At 51.3% G+C, this 18,134-nt stretch overlaps 1 protein-coding gene across 3 annotated transcripts in view; it reads right to left on the bottom strand.

Moving 5' to 3' along the window:
• Sptbn2 (spectrin beta, non-erythrocytic 2) overlaps window positions 1-16,961 on the bottom strand; it is a 44,034-nt gene extending 27,073 nt beyond the window's left edge. Inside the window, exons 1-7 of one of the 3 annotated variants that reach the window (XM_075973055.1) lie at window positions 16,481-16,961; window positions 9,481-9,659; window positions 4,698-4,849; window positions 4,130-4,303; window positions 3,249-3,340; window positions 3,040-3,120; window positions 2,571-2,686 (exon numbers count right to left, since the gene is read on the bottom strand). In XM_075973055.1, the coding sequence (XP_075829170.1) occupies window positions 2,571-2,686; window positions 3,040-3,120; window positions 3,249-3,340; window positions 4,130-4,303; window positions 4,698-4,849; window positions 9,481-9,637 (772 nt within the window). In that variant the 5' untranslated portion in view covers window positions 9,638-9,659; window positions 16,481-16,961. Of the gene's footprint in view, window positions 1-2,570; window positions 2,687-3,039; window positions 3,121-3,248; window positions 3,341-4,129; window positions 4,304-4,697; window positions 4,850-6,875; window positions 7,069-9,480; window positions 9,660-15,816; window positions 15,939-16,480 lie in introns of those variants that run through there. The other 2 variants (XM_075973056.1, XM_075973057.1) reach the window with 2 other exon arrangements.
• Between the last annotated feature and the right edge of the window lie 1,173 nt (window positions 16,962-18,134).

Raw genomic sequence — 18,134 nt, 5'->3', positions numbered from 1 at the left:
GTACCATCTAAGTGAGGTAGACATCAGAAACCTGCCTTTCTTCCAGAAGCAGACCTAAAACCTGACTGACCCACCTCATGCTAGGGCCCCCAGCCCTCCAAGGCTAGCACATCTTTTCAGATCCCTTCAGATCAGGGGCTCTCAACCCGCCCAATGCTGTGATCCTTTCACACGGTTCCTCGTGCTCTGGTGACTGCCAACCATAAAGTTAGTTTCGTTGCTACTTCATAACTGTAATTTTGCTGTTGTGAATCATACTGTAAATATCTGCTATGTAGCCCCGGTGAAAGGGTTGTCTGACCCACTCCTCACAGGACCCACTCCTCACAGGACCCACTCCTCACAGGACACACTCCTCACAGGACCCACTCCTCACAGGACACACTCCTCACAGGACACACTCCTCACAGGACCCACTCCTCACAGGACCCACTCCTCACAGGACCCACTCCCCACAGAACCCACTCCCCACAGGACACACTCCCCACAGGACACACTCCTCACAGGACACACTCCTCACAGGACACACTCCTCACAGGACACACTCCTCACAGGACACACTCCCCACAGGACACACGACCCACAGGACACACTCCTCACAGGACACACTCCTCACAGGACACACTCCCCACAGGACACACTCCTCACAGGACACACTCCCCACAGGACACACTCCTCACAGGACACACTACCCACAGGACACACTCCCCACAGGACACACTCCCCACAGGCCCCATTCCCCACAGGACACACGACCCACAGGACACACGACCCACAGGACACACGACCCACAGGACACACTCCTCACAGGACCCACTCCTCACAGGACACACTCCCCACAGGACACACTCCCCACAGGACACACTCCCCACAGGCCCCACTCCTCACAGGACACACTCCCCACAGGCCCCACTCCCCACAGGACACACGACCCACAGGACACACTCCCCACAGGACACACTCCTCACAGGACACACTACCCACAGGCCCCACTCCCCACAGGACACACGACCCACAGGACACACGACCCACAGGTCGAGAACCACTGCTTTAGAGCCTAGTCAATTATTCCAACTTTCTCTTCGATATGGGAAGGGCCTGCCGAGCAGAGGGGGAGAAATCCAGAGGCCCAGGAGACTTTCTACACAGTGCATGTGATGTACATTAAAGCAAGCATTCCTGACTGAGAGACAGTGGGGGCAGGAACTACAAGCTAAGCCTCTTTTAGTTCCATCTTGGGGCATGGTCACTGCTGTTGTTCCCAGTCTGGTTCCCAGGTTCAGCCATGGGTATTCCCAAGGAGGTAAATATCCTTTCAGACCAAGCATTCCCTCCACACAACCAAAGCTGACGATGACATGGGATCCCTGCGCCATCTGACTTGGGCCACATTACTCCTCTCAAAGGTCAGATGAGGAGACTGGAAGCCCTTCACAGCCTTCAGGACACACCCACGCAAGCTGGAACTCCTAAAGTCATGTCAGTCAAGTCATGAGGGCCTTCCCTTTACTCCTTGTCCTGCAGAACAGCCATGCTTTGCAAATGTTCTCCAAAGAACTTTGCATTTAGTCTGCTTCTATCTCTAAGTAACCAAGATACTCTGAATGACAGCTGGATGACAAGCTTGTGATTCTGAACCAAGAGAGCTACGGGTGGGTGAAATCAGGGAGAAAGAATCTAACCAGCCAGAAGAGCTAAGAAGGAAAGCTTCCAACAGGGGCTCGCAGTTGGCTCTCCTCCCTTTTCTGGCTGCACCCAGATTGCTCTGCCCTGCAGGAGCAGCGAGGAAACAGGCTCTAGGGCTGGTTTGAACCTGAATCTCAGCAGAACAGGTCTATGACCTTCAGCAGGTCACCTGACCTTTAAAGGCTCCACCTCTTCTGTAAACTGAGGAGGATAAGGGCAGAGGGCTGTCGTTAGGACAAGTAAGGTAAGTGGCCGTAACAGGCCATTGCACCGCAGGGACAATTGACCACGGGCCACTTCTTAGTGAGAACCAAAGGTTGTACAGCTTAACCAAAACCCTAGAATTTTAGAATAATCCAGAGATCATAGGAACCATAGTTCTCTCATTTTATTTTTTAAATTTTTATTTTTGTGGTGCTAGAGTGTGCACAAAGACCACTCTACCTCTGAGTTTCATTTCCCGCTCTGGTCTTCTCATTTTGGAGATGAGGAAACTAAACCAGGCTAAATGACTTTAAATCATACTGGCGCTCTGAGCTGAGACAGAACCTACAGCCCAGAGCTCTCTCTGAGTTGGGGCTTCCTTTATTCATACAAACTTTGTTTGTTTTGAGATAGAGTCTCATGTAGCCCAGGTTGTCCTCAAATTTAAGGAAGGCTGGCCTTAAATTCTTAACCCTTCTCCCTTTGGCTGCTGAGTACTGGGATTGCAGGCATAAGCTAACATACAGGTACTTTCTTTTTTCAAGACACAACTTTTTTTTTAAAGACACAACTTTCATACCACAAGGTTGTGACAGTCATTGCTACTGCCTAATTCCAGAACATTGGCTGGTCCTCCCCGGCCCTGTCTTCCCACACCTGACTGCAGAGCGCTGACCCACCTTCAGGATCCAGGAGCTTGGTCAGACCGAGTTCCTTTTCTGCCAGGTTGAAAGCATTCTGCAGGTTGTAGTGCGCATTACATTTCTTCAGGGACTCAAAATCCAGTAGGTCTGGCCTGGGGTTGGGGTGGGGGACAGAGCACACCAAAAGCATGTCAGAGCCTAAAGAAAAAGATGTAAATACCCCAAGCCCACTCCTGGTATACCATCCTACTTCCTGACTCCTCTCCCATTCTTTTGCCTTCCTTCTTTTTAAGTCAGGGTTTCTTCTTAGGTAGCCTCGGCTGGCTTGGAACTCACTCTGAGACCAGACTGGCCTTGGATTTGCTATTCTGCTTCTGCCCCCAAAAGACTGGGATTTCCCTTCATTTCCCCCTCTATAGCTATGCTGTAACTCAGCCACTCTCCCAGCCTCTGCTGCGTGCTCCTGGGTCATTGACCCACGTGTTCACTAAACCTGTCTTCTCACCGGTGTTTATGCACGATGGCATTAAATGCCAGCCCATCTCTCCAACTGGTGGTAAAGTTGTGCACATTGACATTGGGATACCTATAAAGAGAAAACAGTGAGTGCTTCAGAGCCCTGGTGTGTGATACAAGGACACTGGGCAGGTTGTGAACCTGAGAGGCCATCTCAGTGTGGCCCACCCCTACGGCCATGCTCCTGGGCCTCCTCACCCTGCGGTCTTCATCTGGCACCACAGCAGCAGAGCGTCCTTAGCTGACTTCTTCTCTTTGTTGTCTTCTGTCTCCACACTGATGTCTTGGATCTGAGAAAGCAGCAAACAGGACTTTCACTCCCCAAGTGGTGTCTTGGTGATACCAAAGACACTCAGGGAAAAATCACAGAAAACTGATCTTTAGGAACGCTGAGTGATGGAACAGAACCTGGGCCCTTATTTTCTAGGCTAGTGACACACACTTTCAGGTCCAGGGGATTTGAAGCAGGATATCAGTGGAGCGGAAGTGCCCACAAGTGAAGGGCGCTGGTTCTTCCAGGTGGAGAATATGAACAGGTGAATGGATGTTTTCTGAGAGCTCGTTTCCAAAGACAGAGCTGAAAGAGCTCTGCTCTGGGGGAAAGAGGGAATGTCAGAGGAGTTGAGAGACACTGAGATAGCGTGTAGCATGGAAAATGACAAGGCCCCCCCCCGCCCCCGGCAAGCGACTGCATGGATGTGCTTCAATGGCAAACTGCTCCAGAAAGTTCTATATGCTCAATTTTTAGATTTAATTATTATTTTACTTTTATGTATAGGGGTATTTTGCCTGTATGTTTGTCTGTGTATCATATGTGTATCCAGTGCTTTCAGAGGCCAGAAGAGGGCATCAGACCCCCTAGAACTGGAGTTAGAAGTGGTTGTGAGCTGCCATATGGGTGCTAGGAATTGAACCCAGGTCCTCTGGAAGAGCAGCCATTACAGTGCTTTGAATTCTTGGCCTATTTCTCCAGCCCCTTAATTTTTGTATTTTATCTTGTCATGGACCATCAGTAACAGTGTGGGGGTATAAGGCTGGCTGGTACACAGCTCACACCTTAGATAACACCTGGAGGATACCTGGAATCGAAGGATGATGGTCCACACCAGCCCCAGAGTCAGACGGTGGTTTCCATCCACAATGTCATGGGAGCCCATGTTTTCCAAGTGTACTTTCTGCTCCTTCAGGAACTGCAGTGCTTTATCCACATTCTCCAGGCAGTGGATCCGCATTCGGCCCTTTGTGGGCTTTGGCTGTGGGCGGATGGAGGGTACAGTGACATGGGGCCATGGTTCTCCTCCTTCCTAGCTTTCTCAGCAGCCTGCCCCATACCTCCCATGATCTCCTAGGGCCAGGCCAGAGGCCATGGAGCCCAAGCACGGTTACAGATGAGGCCTGGCAGATTAAGATTCCCAGGGGAATTAATTGCACCCAGAGAGGGTGGGAGAAGAAATGCTTTCAATGGGGCCACTGTTCCTGTCTTTGCAAAGCATGGCTCCCATGTAATTCATGCAGCAAAGCCTCTTGGAATGAGACCATCCTCTAGGCACAGGAGCCATGGATTTGCTCAGCTCTCTCTAACACCCCCCTGTGGTTTGCTCCCTTGCCAGTCTCTGAGGTTCCCTTCTGTCTGTTACCCCAGCTCACCAGGGTCTCTCCCGAGAGCACCTCCAGGAGCCTCAGGAGGTTGCGCCCGTCCCGCAGGTCGCTGTACAGGTCTCCCACCCGGCATGTCACCCGGGCCAGGTGGGAGTTCACCCACTTGGTGAAGGTTTTCTTCTGCACGGCTTCGCGTTCATCTGCAGTGGCAAGAAGGTATCATTTCTGTCCTTCGAGGACAGTAATGCTTGAGCTGGGCGTGGTGGCGCACACCTTTAAGCCAGGTGGATCTCTGTGAGTTGGAGACCAGCCTAGTCTACAGGGAGAGAGTTCCAGGACAGCCAAGGCTACATGGAGAAACCCTGTCTCTGGACTGGGTGGGGGTGGAGGGTGGAGAACAAGACAGACAAAAAGGCCTTAAAAAGAAAGGATAGAAGAAACTGCCCAGGAAGGAGATGGGGTTAGGCTTCATGCTGTAACAGTGAACAAATACTGGACAACTTACTCAGTGCCTCAGTTTCTCCACTTGTAGGATGAGCATATTACTTCCTATTTTATTGAGTCACTACAGCAACTAAATGAGGTACTGGGATGATACTCCTAGTGGGTGTCCAGTGCTATGTGGCTTCCTCCTGGGGAGCTTTGCTAAGGGCAAGCCCTCCTTCTCCTTCAGATGTGGACAAGGGAGGGATTGTGTGGGTCTTTTAAGGCAGCTCCCTGTTCCGGGTCATGTACAGAAAAGGTAGGCGACTCTAACCAGAGGCAGGGTTGCACAGTTGGCTGTAGCGGATCCAGGCCTAGAACACCAATACCCCAAGATTCAGGAAGAATTTATAAAAATTTAGTTCGGGCATGGTGGTGCATGCCTTTAATCTTGGGAGGCAGAGGCAAGCCAATCTCTGAATTCCAGACCAGACAGTGAGATCCTTTCTCAAACAAAAACAAACAAACAAACAAAGAAATAAGAACTTGCAAGTTCAAAGGAGCAAGGCAGGTGGAGTTGAGTGCTGCCAGCCTTCAAGAAGGCAGGCGAGGCCAGGTCCCCAGGTCCCCGGGTCCCCAGGGGACTCCTAACAAGGGATGCTGTCAAGTTGCACAGGAAACTGATGATTAAAAGCTTCGTAAACAGAAAGGGAGAGAGTACGCTCTGCACTGTGAGCCACTCTGGAGGTCAGGAGTCGTGCCAGTCGCCCATAGGAAGCCCCATGTGGGTCTCAGCCCCAGTGTTAAGTGTGTACGTCACATCCAGCACCTCAGAAAGCCAATTTCACATTCCTGTGCACCTCCCCCATAAAACAGCCACTCCCCCATGTTGACAGAGGTTTCTGTCCCACCAGGTCCCCCAGACGTTCAGTTCCCAAAGACCATTGTCCCACAGCACACCCAAGTCTATTCCTGACTTTCTCACCTCCAATTCCTGTGCCTATGCCAAACACAGGGTCCTAATCACCATATGGGACACCCCTAGCCCTTGTGGTGCCTATGGTGACTCTGGACCTCTTAGGGTCCCAGGTCCTAGAATAGTTGAGGGCAGAATCCAGGGAGACTTCCCTGACACTGGGCATGCTGGTGTGAGGCACACAGGTAGACTAAAAGTGGAAATAGTACCTAGAAAACCTGGTAAAACCAGGCACCAAAGTGTAGCATCACAAGACACCTACAACATCCCTAAACACACATACTGTGAAATAAGCTTATCTGAGCCAAGATGAATATTTCTGTTCAGATCTATGGGACCTGTGTGCAAACCTCTCCTTAGACACACTCCCCATTTTCTCCACATCTCCCCTCCACAGCCATCCAGAAGCCCAGGAAAACACATAAAAGTTGTAGGTCCTACGCCTCTAGACCACTCTTCTCTCCAGCATGGCCAAACTGTGAGGGTGAGCCACCAGGGGAGACTGCTATGGCCTCTCTAGCGGATGACAGGAACCCAAAAGCTCCCTTCATCCTCATCACCTTTGCCCCCAGCAGGGCACCTCAAGGTCACACCCCGTGTGCCACCCCCACCCCATCATCCAGTCTCATTCAGTGGGATTCCAGTTCTCCACGAGCCTGGATTCTCTGGCTACCTGCGATGATTCCCTCTAAGTTCCACCACGTTGTTGCTCAGCACAAACATCTGAGTCACCGAAAGCGTTAGGCATGGGTTTCTGGGCATGCTAGCTCTCCGTATCCCAGGTCCCCCTTGGCACAGCAGGCTCCCCTCTGCCCAGGGAAACTCACCTTGAAGCTGTTTGAAGCGTCCTTCCAGCACACTGGCATACAGAGCAGGATTGATGAAGGCAGCTGGCGAGAGCAGGACGCCCCCAGGGTTCTGGGACCCCTCCACAGCCTCATAGTAAAACTCGTCAGCCCCGTTCAGGCCGTTTCCATGTACCCTGCCCACTCCGTTCGCACTCATGGTGCCTGCTGCCTCCTACTCAGCCTGTGGCCCAGAGTCCATGCTCCCCTGCCAGGGCAGGGCCAAGAGTGTGTCCCCTGAGCCTGTGCTGGTGGGGTCCAGAAAAAGGCTTCCGTACCTGGTGGGGTGGAGTTGTTTCAAGGATGCCGGGAGTTTCAAGGAGTGGGGGAAAGTTATGGGATGCCTGAGCTTCTGAGACAGTAGGGCACACCTGGTTGTGGGGAGAGGAGACAGAGCAGCTCCAGACAAACAGGTCGGACAGTGGCGGGGGAGGGGCAGGCTGCTCTGGAGGAGGAGCCAGTTGGGGCTTGGCCAGGCCCTGCAGGGGCGGAGGAGGGAGTTGCCAGCACCCAGAGACCTGCTTGTCAGGCCACTAGTTGCCCAAGACTAGGGAAAACCTGCCAGAGGGGGCCCCAGCAAACCCTTGTTTTCAGAAGGTCTGCAATGGGTAGACCTCTCTGGACATTGCTGGGTGGGCTTGCTTCAGGACGCCTGAACTTTGATCTCAGCCCTGAGAGCAGAGAAACACAGGAACAAGGAGATCCTGGAAGTGGAGCCAGGTGTGCTGGTGTTGACTTCTATGGCCTCTGGGGAGTAAGTATTGTGACTGTCCTCCACTGTCAGCCCTTTTCCTTTGCCCACCAGCCTCCTCAGTCAACATCCCAGCCCCCATACACCGAATACTGGGCACATCTATCAGATGCCCTTCCTACCTCTTCCTGGGCCTCTGCTTTTGTCACTGGCAGCCTACACTTGTTCCGCCTAGTCATTTAGGATTTATTTGGCACCTACTGAGTGAGTGGCACTGTGCAGAGCAGAGCCCATTCAGAGATGCCTCTTGAGAGGAGCCCAGCCTTGAGCGGGGGATAAACACTCCACATGAGCACCGAGTGGTGTGTGTGTGTGTGCATATGGTGACAGTTCTGATTGGCGCCTGGCTTGTGTGCACAGTTTGACCATATTGGGAAGTATGTGTTAAATGCTCAGGCATGGTAGCAGTACTGGGTGGCATGTGGCATGCTTACAGACATGGTGAGAGCTCTGAATGGCAGCTGTCATATGAGCTAGACTTGGAAACTTTACTAGGTGGCATGTAGCATGTGCGCATAGATATAATGACCACATTGGTTGGCGTGTGACCTTACAGACACAGTGACAGTTCTGGAAGGTATATATCATTGCAGATATCGTGAGAGTTTTGGGTAGTATGTGCACAATGATAGTACCAGAGGGTACACAAATCTACAACCAGGGAGCCAGGCACACTTCCCCATACCCCACATTTCTTGTCTTCCCTGAACTACTAAAGTGCCCGTATGAGTGTTTCATCAGTTTTCAGTCCCAGTCAGGAAGATGCCAGGAGAGAGTGACCCATGAACCCCACAAGCTGTAGCCATTTTCTGGCACTGGGAGGGCAGAGTAGGATTTCCTGGGAAAGCTTCTGAGAACCCTAAGTTCTGGACCCTCTGTCTAAAGGCTCTCAAGTTCATCCTTCTTGAGAACCTGCACTTGTAAAAATCATCAAGGCCTCCAAATCTCTTCTGCTGGGAGCCACCCCGCCGGAAGATCACCCCTTAAATGGAATTAATCTCTCATATTGGAACTGGCTGGGCCACGGGCAGGTCAGGAGCTATGAAGAGGGTGGGATGAAGGTGGAAGGCAGATTGGGTGGGTGGCCTTAGGGTGTGTGGGTGACTCAATCCCAAAACAGCCACTGGCTGGTGGTGTCAGGTGGCAGCTGTACTCTTGTTGCCATGACCACCCCCCACCCTCAATGCAGGGAGGCCTGTCAGACAGGTTTGTTTGTGCCCAGCACAGCCAAGGGGAGAGTTCTGGCCATAGGGAGGGCAGGGGTTGAGGTGGGGTGGGCGGAGAACAAACCCTGGGAGAATGGGAGGGTGGCAGCTGAGAGAACTGCTCCAGGGAACATGTAAATAAATAGGAGTGACAGGCAGCAGGTAGAAGGAACAGGTGGGGAGGGAGCAGGAAGATAATGGGGCCGGACAGGGAACAGGTGTGGGAAGTGACAGTCGAAATAAGGGAAGGCACATTGGGAGGGAAGGTGAGGGAGAGGTGGATGGGACAGAATGACAAGCAGAATAAAAAGCAAAGCCCTGTGGGGACAGAGACCTGACTCAGGGCTTAGGTCATGGAAGGAAGCTCATCCACGCAGCTGGGCACTCCCAGGGTTAATGTGAGTGGCATCTCCAAGTTAGGGGAGAAGGGAGCTAAGCAATACTGTTCAGTGCATGAAGTTTGACCTTGAGGTTGGACTTGGGGACCAGGCGTCCGTATCTGTTGCTTCAGAGCAGCAACTTAGAAAACGAAGTCAGTCATCCCATAAAGACAGAAGATTCTCCCTTCCGAGCTCATAAACCCACCTCCACCCATCTCATCACCTCCCTGCCCCTCCCTGCCTTTCCTTACCTGCCAGGGCCTTGATTCTGGACCTCTCAAAGAGGCGGGCTGAACTGCTGTCATTGTCCCAATCTGAGTCGGGCAGGTCCCAGCGGTTGTTGATGTCACTATACTGGCCCTGGATCTCCAAGCTGTCGAAGTCTGTGGGTGACAGAGTGCTGCTCATGGTGGTGGGTGGCTTCCTGTTCCTACAAGAAGAGCGGCTTGTGAAGAGCGCCGGGGGTGCTGGGCCTGCCACTCACCTGCCCTTCTCTTTCTTTTTGTCCTTCCTTCCTTCTTTCTTCTTCTTTTTTTTTTTTCAGACAGGGTTTCTCTGTATAACAGTACTGGCTGTTCTGGAACTTGCTTTGTAGACCAGGCTGGCCTCAAACTTGAATATCTACCTGTCTCTGCCTCCCAAGTGCTGGGATTAAAGGTGTCTGCTACCACCACCAGGCAAGTACTAGGTTTTGAAGTAAGGTTCTTCCTAAATTTTTAAAAAAGAGAATCTTGCTCCCCTCAATAAATAAATAAATAAATAAAGCCAGCACTCAGGAGGCAGAGGCAGGCAGATCTCTGAGTTTGAGGCCAGCTTGCTCTACATAGCAAGTTCCAGGACAGCCAGAGCTACTTGGAGAAACCCTGTCTTGAAAAAGACTTTGTAAATTTTGTTTTATGGCATGGATGTTTTGATGCATGTACATATAATATATATAATTCGTGTACCAGATGTTTGCCTGGTACCCAGAGAGGCCAGAAAAGGATGCGGAATTGAAATTACAGATAGTTGTAAACCGCCATGTGGGTGCCATGTGGGTGCTGGGAATTGAACCTGGGTCCTCTGAAAAAAACACCACTGCTTTTAACCAGTAAGCCATTTTTCCAGCCCCTCTAACTCTTCTTCACAGCATCTGGTACAGAGAACATTATTAACATCTCCCAGACATCCTGGGGCCCTTTAGCAGTGGCCTGAGGGATCAGCACTCAACCCAGCCTCAGTGGTCTAGGCTATGGTATCTGGATCATGTATACTTGCCAGTACTATTTATGACCTTAACTTAAGCAAACACACTCTGTCCTCAAATGAGCTTCAGATTAGCTGCTGGGGATTTTTTTTTTTGAAAGTCTGTAAGGTCCAAAGTTCTGGTGTAAAACAACATTTACTAGCCACTCAAGGGAATGGGGGGTAGAAAGTTGTAACTTTAACAGAACTCTTAAATCCCACATTTTTCATTTTCCTAATACCTCTTCACCACAAGACAGTTTAAACTCATGAACTACTTCATCTGGTGGTGGTGGCCCATGCCTTTAATCCCAGCACTCAGGTATAGTGATGCTTCATTTGTATTTTAATAAAGCCTGCCTGAAGATCAGAGAGTGAAACAGCTGCCCTAGCCGGGCGATGGTGGCGCACGCCTTTAATCCCAGCACTCGGGAGGCAGAGGCAGGCGGATCTCTGTGAGTTCGAGACCAACCTGGTCTATAGAGCTAGTTCCAGGACAGGCTCCAAAGCCACAGAGAAACCCTGTCTCGAAAAAACCAAATAAATAAATAAATAAATAAAACAGCTGCCCTGATCAGCCTTACAGACCAGGTAGTGGTGACACACACCTTTAATCCCAGTGGCCACACTAGTTTGCCATAGAAACCAGGTGTTAGTGGTGCATGCCTTTAATCCCAGCACTAGAGAGGAATATAAGATGGGAGGAGACAGCCCTCAGGCTCAGTCTCATTCTGAGATTCCTGGAGGCAGGATCGCCATTTCTTTCAGCAAGAGCTAAGAGCCAGTGGCTGGCTGTTTTGCTTTTCTGACCTTCAGGTTGAACCCCAATATCTGTCTCTGAGTTTTCATTAATCATGCTACACTCAGGAGGCTGTGACAGGTGGATCTCTGTGAGTTCGAGGCCAGTCCAGTCTACATAGTGAGTTCCAGGACAGTCAACGCTATTATACAGAGAAACCCTGTTTCAGAAAAAAATACCTGACCTGAGAAGGAAGGAGGTGAGGAAAACTTCTGTGGTTTGAAGGCTGGATGGTGAGGCTCTAGGTGGGTAGAAGTGTGTGTGCACATGAGCACACAAGGCAGAACTGAGCTACTATGGTTAACTGGTTCCGAAGGACTGAGTGTGCTCTCCTCGAGGGCGGGGTTGGGTAGCGCCCCACACCAGGGCTTTTCTGGGAGTGACATGAAGGAGGTGTGTTCTAGTTTCCTTTCAGTTGCTGTCCTTAGATCTTGTGAGGATTTATTTGGCTTATACTCTCCAGTCGCAGTCCATCACCGAGGGAAGGCAGGGCAGCAACGGAAGCAGGAGAAGCAGAAACCACAGAGGGATGCCCTGCTAGCTGGCTTCCTTTTAGGAACATGCTTAGTTGTTGTTGTTGTTGTTTTAATACACCCCAGGGGCCCCTGCTCAGGGAATGGTGCTGCCCACAGTGGACTGGAGCCTCTTACATCAACTAACAATCCAGACATTTCCCACAGGCATGGCCACAGGCTCATCTCCTCTGGACAACTTGTTAACGGAGACTCTCCTCTCAGATGACTCTAGGCTTTATCACACTGACAGTTTAAACTGACTAGGCCAAGCAGTGAAGACTCCCGTCCTGCTCCGATTACTTCTCTATCCCTTAGTGATCCTTCCTCCTCTGCGCTTCACTCAGCCCTGTGGATACAGTTATTACATATTACAGTGCTTTTCACATTCACGACACATCAGTTGTGTGTGTGTGTCTCTGCTTGTTCCTCTTTAACTCCTTGAGAGCAGGGGTAGCGCTTGCGCTCGCTCTCTCTCTCTCTCTCTCTCTCTCTCTCTCTCTCTCTCTCTCCCTCTCCTTTCTGGGTCCAGAAGAATAGGTATTCAATAAAGAGATATCATATGAATTCATCATAATTCCTATTTTGGCCACTGAATCAATGTCTTTCTTAGGGATGAAGAAAGCACTCATGCAAAGAATGGAGACAGGAGAGAAGACCTCTTTCTCAGGTGGAGGACTTTCAGGCCTCTAGTCCCTAGATTTGGTCGTTCCTTACCCTATAGATGAGCAAGGGGTTTGATTTCCACTGGTCTAGGGCTCCTTTCCCATCATTTCCACCAACAGAGCCACTGGATTTGCTCTGTAAATATTTATATGAAACTAAACTGTAGGGCAGAGTTGAGTCACACTGAGCAAAGAACACTGTAAGCCAGGCACGACCTGCGCCAGTCAGCTAACAGTTTTAGCTTCTGAACAAGAAAACGAATCTGACTAGAAGCACTGGCCTTGGCCCTGCTCTGTGTGTGGAGTTAAAATCTCCTCACCAGCAGTCCTTGTCAGTTCAGCTGAAGGAAGGGCATTAGAACCCAAACAATCTCTCCAAAGACCCCAGCAAAAGCACCCCCATATGACACCCAGCTTCCCCTCATTATTTTATTATACTATTTTCCTTTTATAGGAAAAACCTCACTACAATCCCCATCCCTGTGCCTTGACAGTCAGTTTCTCTAGCTCTGGACCCCCGTTGTCTTGTACAATATGTTTTCTGAGCTCCAACAGCTGCCAGCTCCAGGGTCTTAAAGTTTTCTGCCTGAGATTTCCCTACCCAGACCATCCCTTACATAGGACCTGGGTCTCTGTGCTCAGTCTTCCAGCAAACCTCCAGCCACATGACTGTGGAGAATCCTCAATTTTCTTCTCCAAGGATTCCTGAACTCCAGCGGAAGGAAGGTGCCACCATTAATCCAGATTACAGTTCTGCATTCCCTCATTCTTAGCCACTGACCTCAGCCAGGCCCAAGAGGCTTATGTGGTTAGCATCAGGCTAGCAGTACCTCCCATTAGCTTCAGGCTGGAGCTTTGCTACAACACAGGCTCTGCTTAGCCAGGGGCTGGTCCCGAGTCAGCGGGGTCCCCTCTCACTTTCCTCCACTGGCACTGGTTTGAAAAGCTAGAAACCCTATTTCCTGCCCTGCCTCGTCCTCCGATTCCTCTTCTCTCCACATCCTGCTCCAATTACTTCTCTACCCCCTTAGTGATCCTTCCTCCTCTGCGCTTCACTCAGCCCTGTGGATACAGCTATTACACATTACAGTGCTTTTCACATTCACAACGTCAGTTGTGTGTGTGTCTCTGCTTGTTCCTCTTTAACTCCTTGAGAGCAGGGGTCTCTCTCTCTCTCTCTCTCTCTCTCTCTCTCTCTCTCTCTCTCTGTGTGTGTGTGTGTGTGTGTGTGTGTGTCTGTCTGTCTGTCTGTCTGTCTGTCTCTCACTTCTCTCTGGGCCCAGCAGAATATGTATTAAAGAGACATCACATGAATTCATCATAATTCCTATTTTGGCCAATGAATCAATGTCTTCCTTAGGGATGAAGAAAACACTCATGCAAAGAATGGAGACGGGAGGAGAAAAGACCTGTTTCTTAGCTGGAGGACTTTCAAGGTAAGCACTAGCATGGGACTAACGAGTCACAAATACAGATCACATGACCTGAGAGCTGGGCCACTGGAACAGATCACTGCCTCCCTCAATACCTATTTCTGGTTTGGCAGATCTGGAATGGGCTGGGACTTTGCATATCTAACTCATTCCCAGGTGGCCCAAAAGATGCTGACGAAAGGCGCTCACTCAGAGGGCCACTGACCAAGCCCGCAGCTGCAACTCCTTCGGGCAGCTCCGAGGACTGAAAAGCACAGAGTTCCGGGGGTGAGTATGACTGTGGATGACTTCTAAGTACGTGCAGGTCTTATCCAGAGCTAAACTAAAATACCTCTTCCCTCTCAGGGCAGCAACCCCAGCCCCAGCCGCGACAGAGCAAAAACGAAGCGGAAGTGAGCTCTAGAACTAATCAAACTGAACGGATTCCGAGAGGAAGGAGGGCAGGGCTGGACAGCCTTGGGAAGCCGGGGCCGAATACATGACCAGAGGCTGAACATTAGGACAGATAGGGACTTGAGCGAAATAAAAATCTCATCTGACTCAAAGTATAAATGGATGGATTGGCAGGGAGAGAAAGGGGGAAAGAGTCACAGTGAGATGTGGGGTGCTTAAGAAAGCAGGAGAAAGAAAGAGAAGAGAAGAAAGAAAAATAAACCCTGATCTTTCCCAGGCAGTGTTCCTGATGAAGCTCAGGGCTCTGCTAGGAGGGAATGGGGAGCCAGGCTGAAGACGCGCGGATGTTTTCATTTTCTCCTTTGGAATCTGCTGTTTAGGCTGAGCTTGGTGCTGCACACCTGTAATCCCAGCACCCAGAAACTGGCAGGAAGATCACCTGGCCTAAAACTCAAATAAATAAAAAATCCTCCACCCGGGCATAATTATTCAGACTCATTTCCCCTCCTACCACCCCCTTTCCTACGCTTGAGCTTACATCAGTTTCTTAACCAGAAAAGTCTACGCTCCATTTTAGCTCTTCCCTCACCACTGATCGGGTCCTACTCTTCTCAACATGCCAAGAGGTTGCTCCACGCTCAAACTGAGATACACACAAACACATCTGGAACTCACTCTGCTCTCTTCACCTTCAAGAGAAACCGGGTTGTGGATACCGACCGGCAATGCCTACAAACCCAGGCTCTGAAGACTGGAATTGTAATGGGGACTGCAGCTGAGAAACAGCCCACAGAGAATTACGTTAGAACAGGGGCAAGCCTCCATCTCAGACAAGCATGCAGTGTCATGAGGATTCTGGGGTGCAGTAGGCTGGAGTCAGAGTGGATGGTATAAACGGATGGTGGAGCTGGAACTGAAACCCCAGTCAGGCAGCTGTCATAGGCAGACTTCACTGCCCTGTAAATGTAGAGCCCCAGAAATACCTTACACAACGCTTCCTCATGGCCTGAAGGTTTCATCCTCTCTAGCAACAACAGTCATCTCCACCAAACCGTGTCCACCTCTCATACCCATGCGAGACCTAAAGGGCAGCATGGAGCTAGCTACCATAGAGGTGAGGAGAAGCCCACGAAGCCTCATAGCCAGTTGCCAACAAGCTGCGGAGCTGGAGGAAGCTGGGTATTCACAGGCCCCGGACAGACAGATCTGAGCACGACCCCAGTCCCCCGACCGGCGCCGGCTGGTCCCCGCAGGAACCACCGCACCAGAAAAAGCCTGCGCTGCCAGACGCGCGAGCCCAGGCGACCCCGATCCATCAGCGTGCCTGTCAGCTCAACTCTTCCAGACTCTTCTCTGCGCTCCATAGATGTCCGCGTGTCCCAAGCCTCGACCCCCACTGTCTTCAGTGGTACCTGGCTGGCCCGCACAGAACCCGGGCACTCGGCGTCGCATCCTCCCTCCTGGGGTTCCCAGGACCGACCCCAGCGCCTACATGCGGTCGCACAAAGCGCGCCTCCTTGCCGGCCGGGACAAAGCGGGCCGGGGCGCTGGAGGCACCTACCTGGGTGCAGAGAGCCTGCCGGGTAGCGGGAGCGCGGCTGGCCGGGGCGCACTGGTCGGCGCCGCGCCCACAGCCGGGTCGCGAGGGGTGGCTGCGGGCGGTCACAGGCGGCGGCGGCGGCGGGGCGCACGGCAGGCGGGCGCTGTCACAGGGCGCGAGCGGCGCGGGGGGCGCGCGGGGCCGGCGGCCGCGGGGCGCGTGGCGGATGCGCGCGGGCGCGAGCGGCGGGACTGCGGCGCCGCGGAAGGAGGACAATAGCCTCCCCCTGCCGCAGGCCGCCGGCTCCCGCGGGAGGCCCGGGACCATCTGGAGCTCGCGGGCCCCGCGGGGCTTGGGGCGGGGCGCGAGGCACCCCCTCCCCGCCCGGCGCCATGGCAACCGCGGCCCCTCTCGGTTCCTACTGTGGTTCCCCGGCCGGGGGTCGCTGACCTTCCCCGGGGCAAATTCAGGACGCCGCTCCTCTGCCGGCTCCCGACCCCCCACGATCTTCCGCGTGGACGCCCTGCTTGACCCCCACCTTCCGGTCTTCGCCAACCCCGCGACGCCCTTGGGCGTCTGGGTACCACCCACAGTTAACGGGGCTCATTCTTCCCAGTTTGGACATTGCACCTTTGTCTCTGATGCCCCTTTGCCAGGGTGCACAGTCCTTTTTAATGTCACTCACCTCCGAGGTTTCCCCGAGATGCGGCCTCCGTTTCCTTTTCAAATGTCCCTTTTTGGGCACCTCCAGGCCATCTCGCTTAAGCGTTTCTCTCTGCCTTGCCCCCTTTCTCTCGTCCTCCTTCCGGCAGGTAGGCTGGCCCGCTTTCCAAAAGCATCTCCATGGTGCTCCTGGAGATTTGCCTTCTCACAAATCAGATTCTCGGAACCGTCATCACAGCGGCTCCTCAGCTCCTCTCATTTATCAACCAGGAGAATTCTGCCCGAGTCCCTGTCTTAAGGGGGTTGGGGGCAGGGATGGGCATTTCTAGGCCTGGCACGGGTTTCTTCTTGGTTTATTAGCAGCGGAGTGGTCTACGGTTTAATGGCATTCACCAAGGTGAGCTGCTATCTGCTTAGGAGAGGAAGGAAATATGCCCAAATCAGAGCAAATGCACAGAGTGGGTGCACGCAGTGGGTGCTAAAAGTGCGTTATGTCATGTGACACTCCCACCCCCACTCCAGCTCTGAAAGTACTGTTCTTCCAGATTGGAGAGCTAAGCTCAGGGAGGAACCAGAAGGAGGAAAAGAAAAAAAAAACCCACCAAAAAAACCAGGATGGATTTTGCAGAGGCTTTGGGTTATATACTCCAGAGGAGAGGTAGGCCCCTTCAAACCTGGGAAATGTCTGAAATGGACAAGTAAGGGCAACAAAAAGAATGCTCTTTCAGTGAATCATTGGACTTAAGGTTTAATAATGGCTTCATTGTTAGCCAAATTTTAGCAATTTTGTTTTTTTCTGGAAGTGTATGCATAACTAAGACAGCTACATGTATGCTTTTCACAAAACGAAATCATTGTGTTAAATATACTTTTAAAAATCTGCAAGGTGAAACCCAATCCAGCCACCACTGAACAGTTGCGTCTGTCTGGCCTTGGTTTTCCTCAGGTGTAAAATGAGTGGGGAGAGGGATTCGGGAGTTTTGTTGAAGACTGAGATTCTACCGTTAAACTGGAATTTAGCCTTCTCTGGAATAGCTTACTGCGAACTGTTATTCAGGGTATTTATGATTTTCTTTTTTTAAAAAAATCAGTCACTTGTGTTGGATTGCTACACCTTTAATCCCAGCACTCGGGGGAGGCAGAGGCAGACAAATTTGTGAGAGTTCAAAGCCAGCCTGTTCAACAAGGGAGTACCAGGCCAGTCAGGACTACAAACAAAATGAGAAAAACCCACCTCACTCTCCTTTAAGCAATGGAGTCAAGAGAGGACATAGACTTCTGTCCCCAGAGGTCAGAGTATATGGATGTTCAGGAAGAAAGAGGCCAACGTGTACATAACGGTCATTATGGAGACTTCAACAGGGACATTAAAGTTGATATGGGATGGGAATTAGCTGACCACCAAACAAACTGGAAACCATTTATTGCCACTGCTCAGGATTATGGGAACTGAGGTCTCAGTGACAACCTGTTAGATCGTGGCCATTTGGAGTTATTAGGTCTTGTGATTGACATAAACAATAGCTTTTGTAGATTAATTTCCCAATTTAAGCAATGTAAATCTTTCAAAAAGCCTTGTAAGACAAACATTCTAACTTTCACCCTTAATTTATTGAGGAGCAAAATGCTGTTCAGACATCTAAGTGGATGTCCATGTTAACAGAATTAACTCATGG

This window comes from Microtus pennsylvanicus, chromosome 5 (genome assembly GCF_037038515.1).
Source record: "Microtus pennsylvanicus isolate mMicPen1 chromosome 5, mMicPen1.hap1, whole genome shotgun sequence".
NCBI lineage: Eukaryota > Metazoa > Chordata > Mammalia > Rodentia > Cricetidae > Microtus > Microtus pennsylvanicus.
Note: the sequence above shows the minus strand (reverse complement) of the source record. Positions and strands in the feature narration are given on the sequence as shown.